Genomic DNA, 15,774 nt, shown 5'->3' with positions numbered 1-15,774 from the left:
AAACAGACCCAGTCCCCATCATCCCGAGACCTTTTCAGCCATAAACAATACCATAAACAGTAAGGCAAATAAACAAAACACTGAGGTCCAGATACTAAAATGCATTTGTGGGTACTCTGTTTTACATTTATTTCGGAGGGGAATCGATGGAAATATAACGACTATGGGTTGCCCTCTATAATCTTAAAGGATTACAGTTTAATTGGACGGACACTAACCCAATCATCAATTATATTCTATTTTATCATCTCTTTTTAAGTACAGAACAACGGGCAAAACAGAATAAATAAATCTAAGAAAAAACAAATACTTGAAACTCGATAAAGTCCACTAATCCATTTAAAAAAATTATCGAAATATGAATGGGAAAGGCTTTTTTAAATTATTTTCTGTTATATGTTTCATTTTAAATAACTTCAATTAATACATGTGATAGACATTTATTGAGGAATTTCAGAGGATTACTGAATTTAATATTTTAAATTCTTCCACAATTATGCACATTCGGATTGTTTTTGCGCTTTTACAGTGTTGTATAATTATTATTATTATCATATAATTGAGGTGAAATTTCGTGCTAACACTTTTTTTAGTGAAATGTACAAGCATTTCGAAATCAAAACTTATGTTTCGCCTGCAGATTTGTACCGTACTTCATATCTTATCGGAAGTGGACCATCATTTGTCAGTTGCAGGCTGTAACACAACTTCCCGGCTCTACCCCAAATCGCCATATGGCCAAGGAAAACTAAATATGTAAATACAAACAACACAGAAAATTGCAAAAAAAAAAATATATATATATATATATACATATATAAAAGGAGGGAGTGTGTTTGGATGGATAACGATTCGAGGGCAGTGGAGCCTGAAGCTGAGGAGAAATGGCATCAGAGGAGGTGGAACTGCCGGCATGAATGGAAACCAACGTGAGGAGAGTGAGGGAGGTGGCTGGAGGGACATTTGCATATTTCATCAGCAAATGAGCAATGACGAGAAAGAAAATACTCAGAAGCTAGCCAAATGAGTAGGGAAAAGTAGTTAGGTAAACTTTATGCTATTTCTAATTTGGGCTTAAAACGTGTTTAATATTTCTGTGGCTATAACTACCCAGTTAGTTAACGAACCCATGACTTCTTCTCCCATAGAAAGCATTTGTTTTAGCGATTCCCCCACGGGCAGCACGATTTCGCACCTCTTATCATGAGATTGAAGCGTTGAAACACTTGTAAGATTGTCGTTAATTAGCAACCCAAATAAGAAATTCGTTTATAACAATAAACAGTGCTTCGACTCGAATGAGGTGTATAAAAAACTTACACCGAATGGGATAAAAACCAAAACAAAAATGGAAATAATATATAAATACATTCGATTGGGCCATTGGGTCTAGATCGGCTTTGCCATGTTTATACTAATTTTATGCACGCGTTTTGAATGTTTAATAACCGCTTTACACACAGACAACTGTCTCTATTCGTCCAAATTTTTAAACGAATTTTATATAATTTTTATTTTTTTGTCCGGTTGAGTTGAGTAAGGCGAGGTAATTGTCAATTCCCCCCGCACTTTTATAACAATTGCTTGGCATACACAAGAAAGCGAACACCAAAAGCAGGGGAATCTGTGGCTCGCCTTTTCTAATTTTATACATTTCAATCTTCTGTGTGAATCGACAAATGTTTCGTTCTCTGACATTGAGATAAGTCAAATTTAATTGATAATATTTCTATATGTTATATTTAATTTTTATCAATGACTTTAACTATACGTGTATATAATATTAATCTTATTTAAATTGTCCAAATATATAATGAATATACATATATATTTTAGTATTGGTTATAAGTTCCAATAAATTAAATGCTTTAAATACGCATATTTCTCTTCTTTAAAGATAATTTATTTATTAAATTATTCAATTTTCTCCCTTACTTTTAATTCATATTTTTAATTAATAAACAATTCGTCTGAAACATTTCAAGTCCTTAAAAGTGGTATAAATTAAGTTGAAAAGCTGAACTAAAACGGTCGTAAATTAAATGTTTAAAAGTGTTTTTTCTCTCTAATTTGTTTATTTTCAAATTGTCTACAACATATATACGCCTATACTATTGTTCTAAGATATATATTCTAAGAACTGACAAAATTAGGAATATATAAATAAGTCAACTATTTTTAGGTACAAATATGTGGTATAATCTTTATTAAGAAATCATTTATTTTATAAATTTGTGAATGAATTCGAAATAACTTTGCCTGAAATTGAATTGGAATGCTACTAAAACAACGATTGTAAATTAACCTCTTAAATTGTTATTACTTTTCCATTAATGAAGAATTTCGAAATTGGCGGAAACACCTCGAGTCCAGCCATTGGAATGCTCTGCGTGAAATGCGTGCGTGGGCGAGGCTGTGTAAAAAGCAAACTTAGTGGGCACAACCACCGCATCCAGCGAATACATGAACCGCACGTACATATGTAGTACCTGAACTGGCGGCAATGAAATTGAATGGAAAGCAAATGAAATTAGCTGAGGAAGAGTCACTATATACCATTGCGATGAGGCAAATAGTAAATACATATATAAAGCAAACTAACATTAGGCATATTGCACAGAAAGAAATTTATTCTTGATATTAAAGCTGTCATTCCATTAAGGTGTTTAAATTTGTAATTTTGGTACCATATGGTACCATACTTACTATAATTAGTTATATAATATTTATATCCTTTTATTTGCTTTAATTATAAATAATACAGACATAGGAGGTGCAATACGGTATATTTATAAGCTTTTGCACTGCATCAACAGCAACGTCAATCTAAGCCATGTCGATCCATTTCCTTACAAACTTGTCTCTCAGTTTTGGAAAGAAATTTCCCTTTTTAATACGCTTTTATTAGTTCGGGATATATTATAACAGGGACATAGTAGTTAAAGCTCTCCAACTCTATACTATATTTTATGAAATTAAATTATAAGAAATCAAATATAACTCTATTGTTTGACAATAAACTTCTTTGACAATATTATAAAAATGTCAAAGAAATTATCACTAAATAAATAGGAAAATAATGTAAAAATGTATATAACTTCATTATTTTTTTAAACTTTAGTTTTCGAATATAAGCTTCCTTTTCTTTTCAAGATAAACAGTTATTAAGACAGTTTTCCTATGATAATCGTGATATAAAATTCAATTACAATAAAAATATTAAGAATAATAATTGCGATGAATTGGAAAATAAAATATTAAATTAATAATTAATTTTAAATTTATGCTTTCTGGTAAGAAAAAATATTCGCTAAAAGTTGATTTACTTGTAAATTAACTGAAAAATGGATTCCATAATATTTTCTTTTCTTTTGATCTTTATTAAATTATTAAAGGAATATATTATATGACATATTAAAAAAATAAAAGTAAAGAAGTAAACTTAAATGTAATAAAATGATGTTTTATTTTATCTATTATATTTAAACATGAGAAAATTCCTATATGAAGTTTATTTTGTTCACCTATATTAAATGGATTAAATTAATATTACTTATAATAGTCGAATCACGACACGATGATTTATAATTTATCCTTAATAAAGCAAACCCTTAAACGTACACTGTTTTTTCGGTGCATTTGAAAATGTTCAAGATATCGGGAATGATGACAAACGCTTTCCGAACGAAATGGAAAAAACAAAGCTGAAACGAAGTCAAAACGAAGCCATGTCGTGGTATCTAACTACGCACCAAACGACAGGCATTCGAAATCCCGAATCCATATGCTCCGAGAACAGAACAAGATCCAAAAAAAAAAAAAAACGAGACCGAGACCCACCACCACCAACACACCCAAAAACCAGACACAGATACTCACGCGCACAGCGGCATGTCGGCCGCCGGCGACACGGCCTGTTCTCCAAGCGAATAGAAAACGCTTTTTGGGGCGACGCACAAAAAGCAAAGAGCGTTCCAGCGAGCCGCTTCAGTTGGAGAGCAACCTTCGAAGGCAACGCACGTGTGGAAATCGGTTTCGGTATTGTCGCAATCGCCGCGCTAAAGATCTATTCCCATCCGTGTTGGCATAAACAATTCACGCTTTCCGGGTCGCCAGCTGCAGCAAAGAGCATCAGAATCTCGGCAAGATGACGGACGAAGTGCCCGCGAAAGGCAGCATATTGGGCAGTAAGTTGGCCATCAGAGGAAGTTGAGTGAGAGCTATTTGGGGGTTGGCTTTATTTGTTGGCCACGAAAAAGCTATTTCGAGATTGCATCCGTGGGATGCATCATCATACGCAGTGTGTGCAACAAGTGGGCGAGGCAATATGGAATGATGAAAGTTCCTGTCGAAACCGGCGAAATGCAAGGCCAAGATGAGACTTTGACCTTAAAGCTACAGCCAAAGGTCGTTCGTGTGCGTGAGTCCCAGAAATCCTCTTCCGTGTTCTTGTGTCTGTGTGTGTGAGTGTGTTGGTGTGCGTACGCCATATCCTTTGGGTTTAGGTCGCTGTGGCTTTTTATAGATGCCAGACCCACGCCATTGCTGGCATATTTGATTTGTTTTTGGCGTTTTCATATATATATGTATATATATCCCGGGGACCGGTGTCCGTGCAAGGTCAAATGGAAGTCAAAGATATAAACAATATTTGCAGTTATATAGCCACTTTGCTTGTGCTTCCCAAAACAAAAGCCCAAGACAAACCGGCGCTAAATTCTTTGTCAGCCTATCCCAACAAAAGGAAAGTTTGTCAAGCGTTTGAATTGGTAAATAATAGTGTTTACTTTAATCAAACTATGCGAAAATATGACCATAATGTTTGCACACAAGCCGGCCTGTTAGATTCTTAAAAATTCACTCTCTTTTTCACTCTTCAGTTTCGCAATATAACAAAAATTTACACCAATAATTGTTAATCAATTTTGGCCCTAAAAAATCTTTATTACCAAATAAGACCCATAAAAGAATTAAAAACGAATCAAGGTTTACATATTTATTATAGTTCTAAAATAGCTAATAATGATATTACCTCAATCAGTTGGAAAAATTACAAACTTTTCAGATTTTTAAAATGTTTATTTTGTCATAAATTCAATTAATTAGAAATTATTTTACAATAAGATATAAAAGGTTGCTAAAATTCTTATCAAATTAGCTAGAGCGAATCTTAATTTATTAATTAGTTAAATGAAGATTGAATACATTTCCTTAACCGATACAAAACTCTTCAGCAATTAGGAATATTAACTAGAACTCTGTACAAACACATGCCAGCAAAAGAGCTTGTTTAATTTAGAAATTATCCAGGATCAGTCGGTCTTATGGTAGAAGCACTTGAAAGATTACCCTAAGTACTTGAGCTTTACCACTACCAAAATGGGCCCCACCTAATCAAACAAGCAAACAAGAGGGGAATTTATGAATACTAACTGGTTCTGCGATGCAAGCTAATGGTAGTTTCCACAATTTAACCCAAGAGCAAATAAAGATTATAGGAAGACCAAGAATTAATCAATGAAAGAAAAATACTCTGTGAAAGAACTTGAGCAAGAAAAAAATCCTTACTCTAACAACTAACAAAAGAAAGACAAAAATATACTCAATTAAGGGAAGATACTATTTGAATGATCTTTACCAAGATAAAAAAAACCTTAATCTACCTATCACAACTCTCTTCTTATTTTAAATATAATACAAATTATTCTAATAAAATAACAGAAATTTCTATAAAACCAATTGAATACATTAAAACCCTATAAAGTACTACTTTTGAATGATTTAAAACCTACATATTGTTTTAAATATTTCACCCTTTGTGGCCATTTTATAGAAGCAATAACATTGTGTTGCGACCAGACTTCCTCATATTGGCACAGTCCTCGCCCAGGTGAAGAGTATTTGAAGACATTAACAAAATAGTCCAGACCAGTATTGATAGAACAATTAGCAAATATAAATATTCGTGTTGCCAGCGCGAAAGGCTAATTTCTGACAGCCATGAAAGTGAAATTGAAAATAAAGACAATAAATTTGTATCGCTGCGGGCGTTATCGCAACGTGTGCTCATAATTGCCAGACATCGACGCGGATTACGAGTGGTCGGGAATCGGGAATTGGAATCGATGCGCGTGCGGTGGTCCCATCTACTTACTGACCCTACCCAACTGGGCGTAATCAGTCCTACCTTTACGCAGAACTCGTGTCTGGGCCCAATGAGACCTGAACTGGCCACTGGTCAGCAGGTGATTGAGTCCTAAAATACCGGGGAATGGTGTCATGTCTATATCCATTCTCCTGACACATTTCCCGCTGGCGAAATGCTTGGAATGCTAGAAGCATTCGTGAAGCAGAAGAACTAATGCCCGAGTTTGCTTAAATGGTTTTAATTAGCATTCCCCAATATCAATGCTAATTGGAACTCGTCGCTCAACAATTGAATTAGTCTATCAATATCGCTGATATTAATCAATTTGTGTTGTCTTCACACCAAGTCGAAACTTATATGTATAAATTCTTATGCAATATTCTGACGATATTATTAAATTAAAATAACTTATACAAGGAGTTATGAAATAGTTTACTTATTTAATTTAAAATATTAAATGAAAACGAAACATCAAACTCTTCATATTTATTTAATTTTTAATTGAAAATCCTTTCTTCTTTGTAGAACTTGTGCCCGCCCGCTATGTCTTGGCCCTCCTGGGATCCATTGGCATGGCCATTGTCTATGGCCTGAAGGTAAATCTGAGCGTGGCCATGGTGGCCATGCTTAACCACACGGCCATAAAGGGTCACCACGACGCAGGACATGGCGCCGCCACCGTGACGCTCTCGAATGCCAGCCAAGTAACGCTGGTGGAGGAGTGCCACCCGCCAGGAGGAGCCAGTAATGCAACGGGAAAGGGCGATGACGGGCCCTTTGACTGGAGCGAACCCCTGCAGGGCACCCTGCTGAGTTGCTACTTCTGGGGCTATTTGGTCTCCCAGATTCCGCTGGCCCACGTGGCCGAGAACTTCTCCGCCAAGTGGGTGATGCTCTTCTCGGTGGCCATCAATGTGGTGTGCACCCTGCTGACTCCCGTTTTCACCAACCTGCACTTCGGTGGCCTGATCCTGATGCGAGTGCTTGAGGGCGTTGGAGGTGGAGCTTCCTTCCCGGCCATGCATGTGATGATCGCCTCCTGGGCACCGCCTACTGAGCGGATGGTCATGTCCACCATTATTTATGTGGGCACATCGGCGGGCACTGCTCTTTCAATCCTCCTGGCCGGCGTCTTGTCTTCCCAGTGGGGCTGGGAGTCGGTATTTTATGTGATGGGTGGTCTCAGCTGCATCTGGATGCTGCTCTGGATCATCTTGGTGCAGGACAATCCCAACAAGCAGCGCTTTATCAGCCCCGAGGAGCGTCACATGATCACCAGCTCGCTGGGCACGGAGTCCAAGGTGGAGCATCATCCACCGGTGCCATGGGCCAAGGTCTTCAAATCGGTACCCTTCTGGGCCATCCTGATCGCGCATACCTGTAGCAACTTCGGCTGGTACATGTTCCTCATCGAGATTCCCTTCTACATGAAGCAGGTGCTCAAGTTCAATGTGGCCAGCAATGCGGCGCTCAGTGCTCTCCCCTACTTCCCCATGATCATCTTCAGTATTGTCCTCGGCAAGCTCTTGGACACGCTGCAGGCTAAGGGTAGGTGAAATTTTTTTGGAGATGTTCAAGGACTTATCTATAAATTTAATCTCGTCTTTCAGGCAAAATCAGCACCACCTTTGCCCGCAAGACCGCGACCTCGATATGTACTTTGATCCCGGGAGTCTGTCTGCTGGTTCTCTGCTACATAGGCTGCCGTCACTATGAGGCTGTGACAGTTATGTCCGTCGGAATCGTGGCTATGGGCGCTATGTTCTCTGGTTTCCTGTCCAATCACATCGATATTGCCCCCAACTTTGCCGGCACTCTGGTGGCACTGACCAACACGGCGGCTACGTTGCCAGGAATCGTGGTGCCTCTCTTTGTGGGATTTGTTACCAAGGGAAACGTAAGTTGAAGAGAAGCTTTAATTATTCCAAAATTCGTGTTCTAATTTCCAATACCTCGCAGCAAAACATCGGAGCCTGGCGCATCATCTTCGGCGTTACCATTGTTTTGTTTGCACTGGAGTTCCTGGTTTTCGTCATCTTTGGATCTGGCAGTGAGCAATCGTGGAACAAATCGGGTTCCCCCAAGGATCCCGAGGCCAAGGATGAGAAGACCCCACTGAAGGACATACCCGCCAAGCCCTAAGAGCAACAATCTCGCTTCGATTACACTGTCTCAATTACTCGATGAACTGCAGCTTACTCAGATGTCTCTTGGACAAACTCTGGGCTCGCACAAAATGGAATGGTCGACACTGGACTGTAAATACCAATTACAAATGATAGTTTTTAGTTTGCTGTAACCCTAAGTAACCGTATATCTCTACGGATAATCACTTCAGCCCGCCTAATGTACTTAACACTCTTGATTTCAAAAGTTGTCTACAAATAAAGCGATGTCTTAGTGGAATGATTGCGCATTTTTAAACTTTTTTCCTGTCAAAGAATTTTTGATTTGCAAACTATATAATTTATAATTTTAGATACATATGGACAGAAAACAATGTATCATAGGATTTGGTCCGATGTTTTTAATAAAGAAAAAAAGCATAAATGGCAATTTAAAATAAAATTTCCAATGAGATTATATATCTTTTCGCTTGAGTGAACTTTTAATTATTTTATTTGTTTTTAAATAGCCTGTAATAATCGGTGATAAATACCCACAATGTTTTTAATGATTTTGGATGGTTTATTTCAGGAATTCGCTACGAAATTAAAACTGACCTTTGTACAACAATGTCTTTGTGAATCTTTCCTATGACATTTTACAAATATAAACAATCAATAATTTTAGCAAGCTTAATCCTTTGTGTATTGTGTTTCTATCCTCTGCAATTTTAAGTTCTTTTCATATTCTCAACAAACACAAAACTAATATTGGTATCGAATTGTAGTTTGTGATCAAAGAACCATCTCAATGATAACATATAGTCGCCAGTTGGAAAAGGGAGAAGCAATAATTCTGGCTTGAGATAAAATTTGCTGAGATACTGTGGTCCCTGAATATAAGATGAGTTCATAATTAGTATTTTTTTTTTTTAATGAAATATGAATAACCTACCACGTACGGGCACGTATGGTTGATATTAGTAAATTCCTGAAAGAGAGTATAAATTATTTTAGCAGGCATGTAATAGGCCTTTCGCAGAAAGCGACAGCAATCAATTTCAGCTTTATAGAGCCATGGCTTGTAGCCACTTTCCCTCTTGAATAATTGGCCCTTGGCTTGTATGTTATAAGCAGGATGGAGGATAGTTCCGTTTAAATTCATTAGAACCCTGTCGCGCCACACTGCCTTCAGGCGACACTCGTGAAATTCAAACCACGATTTATTATAGCTCTCGCAGACTAAGTTGGTAAACTTGAAGACGACTGCAAACTGGAAAACAAGCCAAGTTATTTTATAAGTTTTATACAAATATTTTAAAACTTGCACTAGCTTGGTACAACATCACACTCAGTAAAGCGAAATAAAATAAATGTAAAGGCATATTATAAGCTCAATACGTCCAGCACGATAGACAGAAATCGAAAACCAAAATGCTGCATATTTTAGCTCACAAGTAATAAAGCACCTAACGAAATTGTAATTATGTTTGCACTAATTTTCTGCCTAATAGACTGTAACATAGATGGGGAGATCGATTTGTTTTAAAATAAATACTTTGTTTTGCTCAATCGAACGTTAACAAAATATTTAACATCGATTTCCTGGTGGCATTTTATAAGTTTATTGTGTTTATTTATTTAGTAATTTCTACTCCTATTTTCAGCTCTTTTTTCTCGAAAAGTAAATACTTAAAATAACCTTTTTAGCTATTATTTAAATTCCGTTAAAATATCTATAAAAAAAACTCTGTATTTCTGGCACAGTGATTATTTTTAAGGTCATACAGAGTCTAAGATATTTACAATATTCCAATATTGGTTTAAATCGTATCTAACGGAAGAGTTGCCAGGACGTCAAAGAAGAGTGACAACTCTGACGACACAGTACAATTTTCACGAAACAGCTGAATAACAGCTGATCGAAATTTAGACGTATGGAATACCCCAATTATATTTAATCAGTTGCCGGCTGGTTGTGTAAAATGTTGAAAATAAGAAACATTTGCTTGCTGCAGCGGAGATGGAAGAGCGGGGCCAAAAAGCGATGGAATGTCCTGCAGAACAAGAAGAATAACTGCGACCGGGCGCTGGAGAACTTCGATGACTTCTACGGTAGCGTCTACGGCAGCCGGTGGAAGAACATGCGGGCGGCCCTGCTCACGAGGCATAAGTACATCGCCATGGTGAACAACTTCGGGGACACGGAGCAGACCTGCAGCATGCTGGAAATGGATGGAGCGATAAACATGAAGTCCCTGATAAATCTGGCCCAGGATCGCCAGCTAGAGAGCACTGACACTGTGCCCGAACAGGGAAAGTCTCGTCATGAAATTGAGAGCAAGCTGGATACCCTGCTACGTAAGCAGCAGGAACGCGAGGTGGCCAACATTTATCCGAGTTCAGTAGAGGATGGAGTAGCCCCGTCAATGCCACAGCAACTGAAGTACGACAATAACCAGGACGAGCAGCAGGAGGAAGTCAACGAGCCGTACGAGCAGAGCTTGACCAGAGCTCTTGAGGAAGACTTCAGGTTGGACGAACATCGCTTGGTTGATCCCCAGTTCGGCACCGGGGGTTTGTATGAGTACATACCCGCCCACAGCATTAAGGGCATGGAGGATTGGGTGGCCGAGTCGGAGCACTATAAATATTACAAAACTAGCGCTGATTTCCCGCTCACCATTGAAACAGAGACGTCGTTTCAGTTCCCCGAGCACCTATCCCTGTACACATACGAGATGGGCAACTGCTCGGACTTCAAGGGCCCCAAAAAATGTCTCACAGGAGTCCTCTCGCACTTTTTGATGGACGGCGCCTCCACCTTGCCACCTCTTTTCCTGCAGGTGAAACCTGGAGAGCGAGTTCTTGACGCCTGTGCCTCGCCCGGAGGCAAATCACTGCTCATGCTCCAGACGTTGCACCTGGACCAGTTGGTGTGCAATGACGTCCAAGAGTCCCGCCTAAATAAGCTACGAAAGGTGCTTCAGGAGTATCTGTTCGACTACAAGGACCGGTGGGCAGGCAAGAGGCTGATTTTTAGCCAGAGCGATGCTCGTAACCTCGACCATTACGAGCAGTTCGACAAGATCCTGGTAGATGTGCCCTGTACCACCGACCGACACGTGCTGAATACCCAGGATAACAACATATTCAAGCCGACGCGCATCAAGGAGAGGCTACGCATCCCTGAACTTCAGGCGGGTATCCTGGCCAACTGTCTGCGCCTGCTGCGACCAGGTGGCAGCTTAGTCTACTCCACCTGCTCGCTGTCGCCCATTCAGAATGATGGAGTGGTGCACATGGCCCTGCAGAAGGTCTTCACAGAGTACGGCATTACGGCCACCATTAAGGATTTAAGTCGGCAAACAATGCTTTTTAGTGACATCTTCAAGTTTGAGCACCCTAAAGGACTCAAGTATGGACAGATGGTGGTTCCGTTTCTGCCGGCCAACTTCGGGCCAATGTATTTTAGTAAGATAACCAGAAATGGGTGATTTAATAGATTGTAAAAATAAAGACAGAATGTGTTGCAGTTTACCTCTTTAAATCAGGGTCGGCCACAGAACGTCGAGATGGGAGCCTAATATTCAAAGATAACACCCTTCAAGTGAAGTAATTTAAAATATTATTTTAATAAACTGTTCAATCGACAGTTAAAGAGGTACTGCTCGAATTACATTTGTTTCTCGGTCTTCTTTTTTTTCTTACCCTTAACGGGCAAAGGACCTGGACTCTTGAAGATTGTACTGAAATATTAAACATAGTCGTATGTGTAAGGAAAGGTAAAGTATACCCATAAGCTCTACTTACTGGCATGTGGTGCAAATCGGACTGTATTTGCAGAACACAGAGAGGCAAACGGAGCAGACATAGCCAATGTCGATGAGTTCGCGATGACAGAAGCAGGAGGCGCGGTAGTCAACCTTTGGCGGCGGCGGCAAGACCAGCTTGTTTCGCATCTGCGGAGCGGGCAGGAAGACCCACAATAGATACTGCAGCAGGCCGTCCAACTGAGTGACCTTGAGGAACTGACCGGAGGTAATATCACAGCCCTGCTGGAGCAAACTGAGCGTCTTGTCCAAGGCGCAGGTATCGATCACAATATCTAGCTTCTGGGCGGTAAAGAAGACATTCATGTAGGTCATGTACTGGGACGCGCACTCGTTGCTGCCTGTCAAAACCAGGATGCGGGAGTGCATCTTTACGCCAGGTGGAACGTTGCGTTGCAGCTGTAGGGCGGAAAATTGACATGCATTAATTTATAGGACTTAAATTTGATTGTTATTAAGTTACTCTGGAAATGTAGCACAGCGCCATTGACATGCTCCCAGCGAGAAGGCTCTCGCAGGGAGCACTCAGACGTGGAGCATTCATTAGAATGCTACCCAGCTGCTGTTTCACCGTCTTTTCCACCAGACTGAAGGCCTCATATTGCCCATCGACCTGGCGCAATTCCACTGGACGCCTCGGTTGCGGGTATAGGAAGTTCCTGCCATGGAATACGCCAGTCAGTAAGGGCCAACGCACCTTGTGGACTCTACTCACGTGGCATGATGGGAGCAGGATAATACAGCCAATTTGTTTTGGGCTTTTTGCATGAGGTGCGCATTCCCAAAGGCAATCACCGCCTCCAGGATTTGGGTGAGGTTTTGTGGGTTCTGGCGAACGATGTGCTGCGACGGATTAGTGTCCAACACGATAACCAGCAGATCGATGCTCGCCTCGGCTATAATTACAGACTAAAATCAGTTGGTTTCCTTAATTATTGTCCTTAAAAAACGCACCTTCTTTGCTGGTCGTCTGTTCCGCGTCCATTTTCACCGGCATTAATTGTATCGATAGAGATGTGCGATTATCGATAATTTTCTAATGTGTGCAATATTTAAAACACATCGTTTGCTCTATATATCACACGGCAAGATGGAGGGAAATTAAAAAAAAATATTCAAACTTATGTAATAAATGTTGTACATTTAATGTATTATATTTTATTTTTATATAGAAAAGGGCATATCCTTGTTAAGTTAAATATTGGATTACATAGATATTCGTTAAAATTTTAATTTCTGCATGTTTGTTCGTCCAAATCCTTAACCTTTTGTTTTGGCTGACTCCCGTATATTGAACTTGGGAACCCGATCCTTTCTGGCCAGTATCTTGTTCGAATTGTCCTCTATATTAATGGCACTTATGATCAGATTAACCCGTCGCTCTATAACGCCAATGAAAAGCTTCACATTGTGGACTGTCAAAAAGGTCTTGGTACTCAGGACATTTAGTATTGGAGCATCGTCGCAAGCGAGTTGCCTGTAAAGGATGAGAAAACCCACTAAGTTATCTAAAAAAAATTGAGAAAATTCCTTAAGAGATGTCACCTGAAAATATCCTCGATTCCCTTTAGTAGCTGTTCTAAGCGAATGCTTAAGGTGCGCTTCCTCTCCCTGGTCTCCTCGGCCAGTTGTTCGATCCGCTCCCGTTCGGCATTCAGATAATCCAAAGCCTCGGTCTTGAGCTTCAATTCCTTTTCGGCCTGCTCGGATTTCTGCCGTTCTGTGGGTGAAAATGATAAATGTATACAGGGTTATTTAAATGACCTTCAGTTTAACATACCTATTTCATCTGTCAACTCCTGCGTGGAGTCGTTTAATACCTCCACCTCATGGCTCAGCTCGTTGACATAGTTGAAGAGAGCAAAGTTCTCATCCTCCTGCCGCTTGAACTGTGCCACCAGTCGTTCAGCATCCTCTTCGCCGTATAGCAACTTGATCTTCTCGATTATATCCTTGTACTCCAATAGCTGTCGCTCGTAGTTTTCCTTCTGGTTTTGCTTCTTGTCCAGTTCGCGCTGCTCCAGCTCTGGATTTAGACGCTTTTGACCCTTGATATCAAAGAATTTTTGAAGTTTGGCGTCGTGTTCCAGGCGGCGCTGCATCTCGCGCATCTCCTGGATGTGCATCACCTTGTCGTTCTCGTTGCGGTCTTTTAGCACTGACAACTTGTTGCAAAGCTCCTCACGCTGATCGAAAGCCAAGGTCGACTGATCGATCAGGTCCATGATGAATTTCTTACCCTCGTTAAACTGTGTAACCATCGACTGCCACATGTCGTTGAAGTTCGCCCTGAAATTAGTGCAGTGATTGAAGAGAGAAACTAATTCTTTTCAATTCGATTTCAATGAGACTTTCTTACCGATCCTGCAGCATGTGGTTGATGGCATCCCGCATCTTGCTATTTTCCGTTAGCACATCGCTGCACTTCTTATTCACCACATCCAGGCGGTTCTCCAGCTTGACGACACTCTTTTGGACTTTGCAGATCGTGTCCTTGTAACAGTTGTCGGGCACCTCGTTTCGCCGCAGGGCGTCGATCTCCTTCTCCATTTTCCGAATGTGCCCCTCCAGCTCCCACAGATTTGTTCGTTCGTTTTGGAGCACTCTTTGGAGGTCAGCCTGCTGGCCCTGCAGATTACCCAGGTGTCTCTCTTTCTGCAAGAAAGAAAGTCTCGATACAGAATATAGGTAATCTGAGGACACCTCGAACCTACATTAGTGTTCTTGCGAGCGTGAGTACCGCCCTCCAGTGTCTTAATCTCCTCTTTAAGCTTCTGGTGCTCCACTTGCAAAACGTTGATCATGTGGTTCTGCTTCTTGAGCCGCTTGGCCTTTTCTTCGAGCAGACCACGCAGATCTAACTGGAGACCCCGATGCTGACGCTGAAGCCTCAGCAGTTCGGCAGTGGCTAGTTGGTCCAGCTCGTTTTGGTCGGCCATGTCTTTGGGTAAGTTAACTAAATGTCTCCGTCTAATAAGAACTATGATTTTCTTATTATTGATTTAAAAAGTAAACAGCGTTGCTGCGAGATGGTTGCTTGGTAACGGAAATATTGTGGTTAATGCTGATTGAACCGTTGTTATCCTCTATAACATAGGACTTTCATTTTATGTTTTACGCCATAACCAGGAATACTAACATAATATTCATTTATAAATATAAAAAATGTTATTTATTGAGACAAATTGTTTATTAATTCAATGAATATCAGAAATTAAATTATTATTGAATCTTAATCAAAGTTCTTAAAGTTCCTAGGAACTAATACCCTAAGATTCGATCATTTAAAATTTGGTGTTGTTATTTAATTTTTTTGTATATTCCTAATGTTTCATACGTAATTTTTTATACCTATATTTCTATTTAAAAAATTGCCTTATTCCGGAGAGACTGCGTACAGATGATAGAAGGAAAAGTGGAGGATCCCTGCAGTCGAGGATTCCAAGTGAAGGATATATACCTGGACAAACTGTAATTTTTAAGAAACAGTAACAAACTGATTTGTGGCTTCGGTAAAAATATACCGCGTGCTCAAAAAATGTATAGTATAAATGAAGAGTCTATGCAGACTACATAAAGCTGGAGGCAGTACTTTCCATTAATTATTTGTAAATATACAACGGACATACGGGCATGTCTAGATCGACTCGGCTGATATTCTACATTCTTCTACATTCTTCCCAATTAT

General features: G+C 39.8%; 5 protein-coding genes across 5 annotated transcripts; 2 read left to right on the top strand and 3 right to left on the bottom strand.

Moving 5' to 3' along the window:
• Window positions 1-3,953: 3,953 nt before the first annotated feature.
• MFS3 (major facilitator superfamily transporter 3) lies at window positions 3,954-8,554 on the top strand. The gene is made up of 4 exons (XM_020954814.2): window positions 3,954-4,187; window positions 6,674-7,696; window positions 7,759-8,045; window positions 8,108-8,554. The coding sequence occupies exons 1-4, from the start codon at window positions 4,148-4,150 to the stop codon at window positions 8,288-8,290; spliced, it is 1,533 nt and encodes a 510-aa protein (XP_020810473.1). The 5' UTR covers window positions 3,954-4,147; the 3' UTR covers window positions 8,291-8,554.
• Window positions 8,555-8,815: 261 nt separating this feature from the next.
• LOC110185933 (uncharacterized) lies at window positions 8,816-9,641 on the bottom strand. Its single transcript, XM_086832186.1, has 3 exons — window positions 9,582-9,641; window positions 9,209-9,526; window positions 8,816-9,146 (listed from the first exon to the last, which is right to left on the bottom strand). The coding sequence occupies exons 1-3, from the start codon at window positions 9,636-9,638 to the stop codon at window positions 8,985-8,987; spliced, it is 537 nt and encodes a 178-aa protein (XP_086688312.1). The 5' UTR covers window positions 9,639-9,641; the 3' UTR covers window positions 8,816-8,984.
• Window positions 9,642-10,110: 469 nt separating this feature from the next.
• On the top strand, window positions 10,111-11,788 carry l(2)10685 (5-methylcytosine rRNA methyltransferase l(2)10685). The gene has a single exon (XM_020954607.2). The coding sequence runs from the start codon at window positions 10,239-10,241 to the stop codon at window positions 11,748-11,750; it is 1,512 nt and encodes a 503-aa protein (XP_020810266.2). The 5' UTR covers window positions 10,111-10,238; the 3' UTR covers window positions 11,751-11,788.
• A 76-nt stretch (window positions 11,789-11,864) lies between these two features.
• Tfb4 (transcription factor B4) lies at window positions 11,865-13,168 on the bottom strand. Its single transcript, XM_020954608.2, has 5 exons — window positions 13,041-13,168; window positions 12,802-12,982; window positions 12,550-12,745; window positions 12,067-12,485; window positions 11,865-12,002 (listed from the first exon to the last, which is right to left on the bottom strand). Exons 1-5 carry the CDS (start codon window positions 13,081-13,083, stop codon window positions 11,930-11,932), a joined length of 912 nt encoding a protein of 303 aa, XP_020810267.1. The 5' UTR covers window positions 13,084-13,168; the 3' UTR covers window positions 11,865-11,929.
• Window positions 13,169-13,224: 56 nt separating this feature from the next.
• Ccdc114 (Coiled-coil domain containing protein 114) lies at window positions 13,225-15,142 on the bottom strand. The gene is made up of 5 exons (XM_020954946.2): window positions 14,801-15,142; window positions 14,446-14,741; window positions 13,867-14,375; window positions 13,632-13,806; window positions 13,225-13,563 (listed from the first exon to the last, which is right to left on the bottom strand). Exons 1-5 carry the CDS (start codon window positions 15,023-15,025, stop codon window positions 13,347-13,349), a joined length of 1,422 nt encoding a protein of 473 aa, XP_020810605.1. The 5' UTR covers window positions 15,026-15,142; the 3' UTR covers window positions 13,225-13,346.
• Window positions 15,143-15,774: the final 632 nt, after the last annotated feature.

Source organism: Drosophila serrata, unplaced genomic scaffold, assembly GCF_035046125.1.
Source record: "Drosophila serrata isolate PLE 108 unplaced genomic scaffold, ASM3504612v1 contig_245, whole genome shotgun sequence".
Lineage (NCBI taxonomy): Eukaryota > Metazoa > Arthropoda > Insecta > Diptera > Drosophilidae > Drosophila > Drosophila serrata.
The sequence above is the reverse complement of the archived record's forward strand: the minus strand, read 5'-3'. Positions and strand labels throughout refer to the sequence as shown.

Bases quoted from the DNA above. Each gene is read 5' to 3' on its own strand.
- LOC110185933 (XM_086832186.1), bottom strand. From the start codon at position 9,638: ATGCCTTTACATTTATTTTATTTCGCTTTACTGAGTGTGATGTTGTAC. The intron at 9,527-9,581 runs GCAAGTTTTAAA...CTTGTTTTCCAG, and splicing joins TGATGTTGTACCAAGCTAGT to TTTGCAGTCGTCTTCAAGTT. The intron at 9,147-9,208 runs GTAGGTTATTCA...TCTTATATTCAG, and splicing joins ACCATACGTGCCCGTACGTG to GGACCACAGTATCTCAGCAA.
- Tfb4 (XM_020954608.2), bottom strand. From the start codon at position 13,083: ATGCCGGTGAAAATGGACGCGGAACAGACGACCAGCAAAGAAG. The intron at 12,746-12,801 runs GTGAGTAGAGTC...ATTCCATGGCAG, and splicing joins TCCTGCTCCCATCATGCCAC to GAACTTCCTATACCCGCAAC. The intron at 12,486-12,549 runs GTAACTTAATAA...TCCGCCCTACAG, and splicing joins CGCTGTGCTACATTTCCAGA to CTGCAACGCAACGTTCCACC.
- MFS3 (XM_020954814.2), top strand. From the start codon at position 4,148: ATGACGGACGAAGTGCCCGCGAAAGGCAGCATATTGGGCA. The intron at 4,188-6,673 runs GTAAGTTGGCCA...TCTTCTTTGTAG, and splicing joins GAAAGGCAGCATATTGGGCA to AACTTGTGCCCGCCCGCTAT. The intron at 8,046-8,107 runs GTAAGTTGAAGA...AATACCTCGCAG, and splicing joins GATTTGTTACCAAGGGAAAC to CAAAACATCGGAGCCTGGCG.
- Ccdc114 (XM_020954946.2), bottom strand. From the start codon at position 15,025: ATGGCCGACCAAAACGAGCTGGACCAACTAGCCACTGCCGAACTGCTG. The intron at 14,742-14,800 runs GTAGGTTCGAGG...TCTTTCTTGCAG, and splicing joins ACGCTCGCAAGAACACTAAT to AAAGAGAGACACCTGGGTAA. The intron at 13,807-13,866 runs GTATGTTAAACT...TTTCACCCACAG, and splicing joins GGAGTTGACAGATGAAATAG to AACGGCAGAAATCCGAGCAG.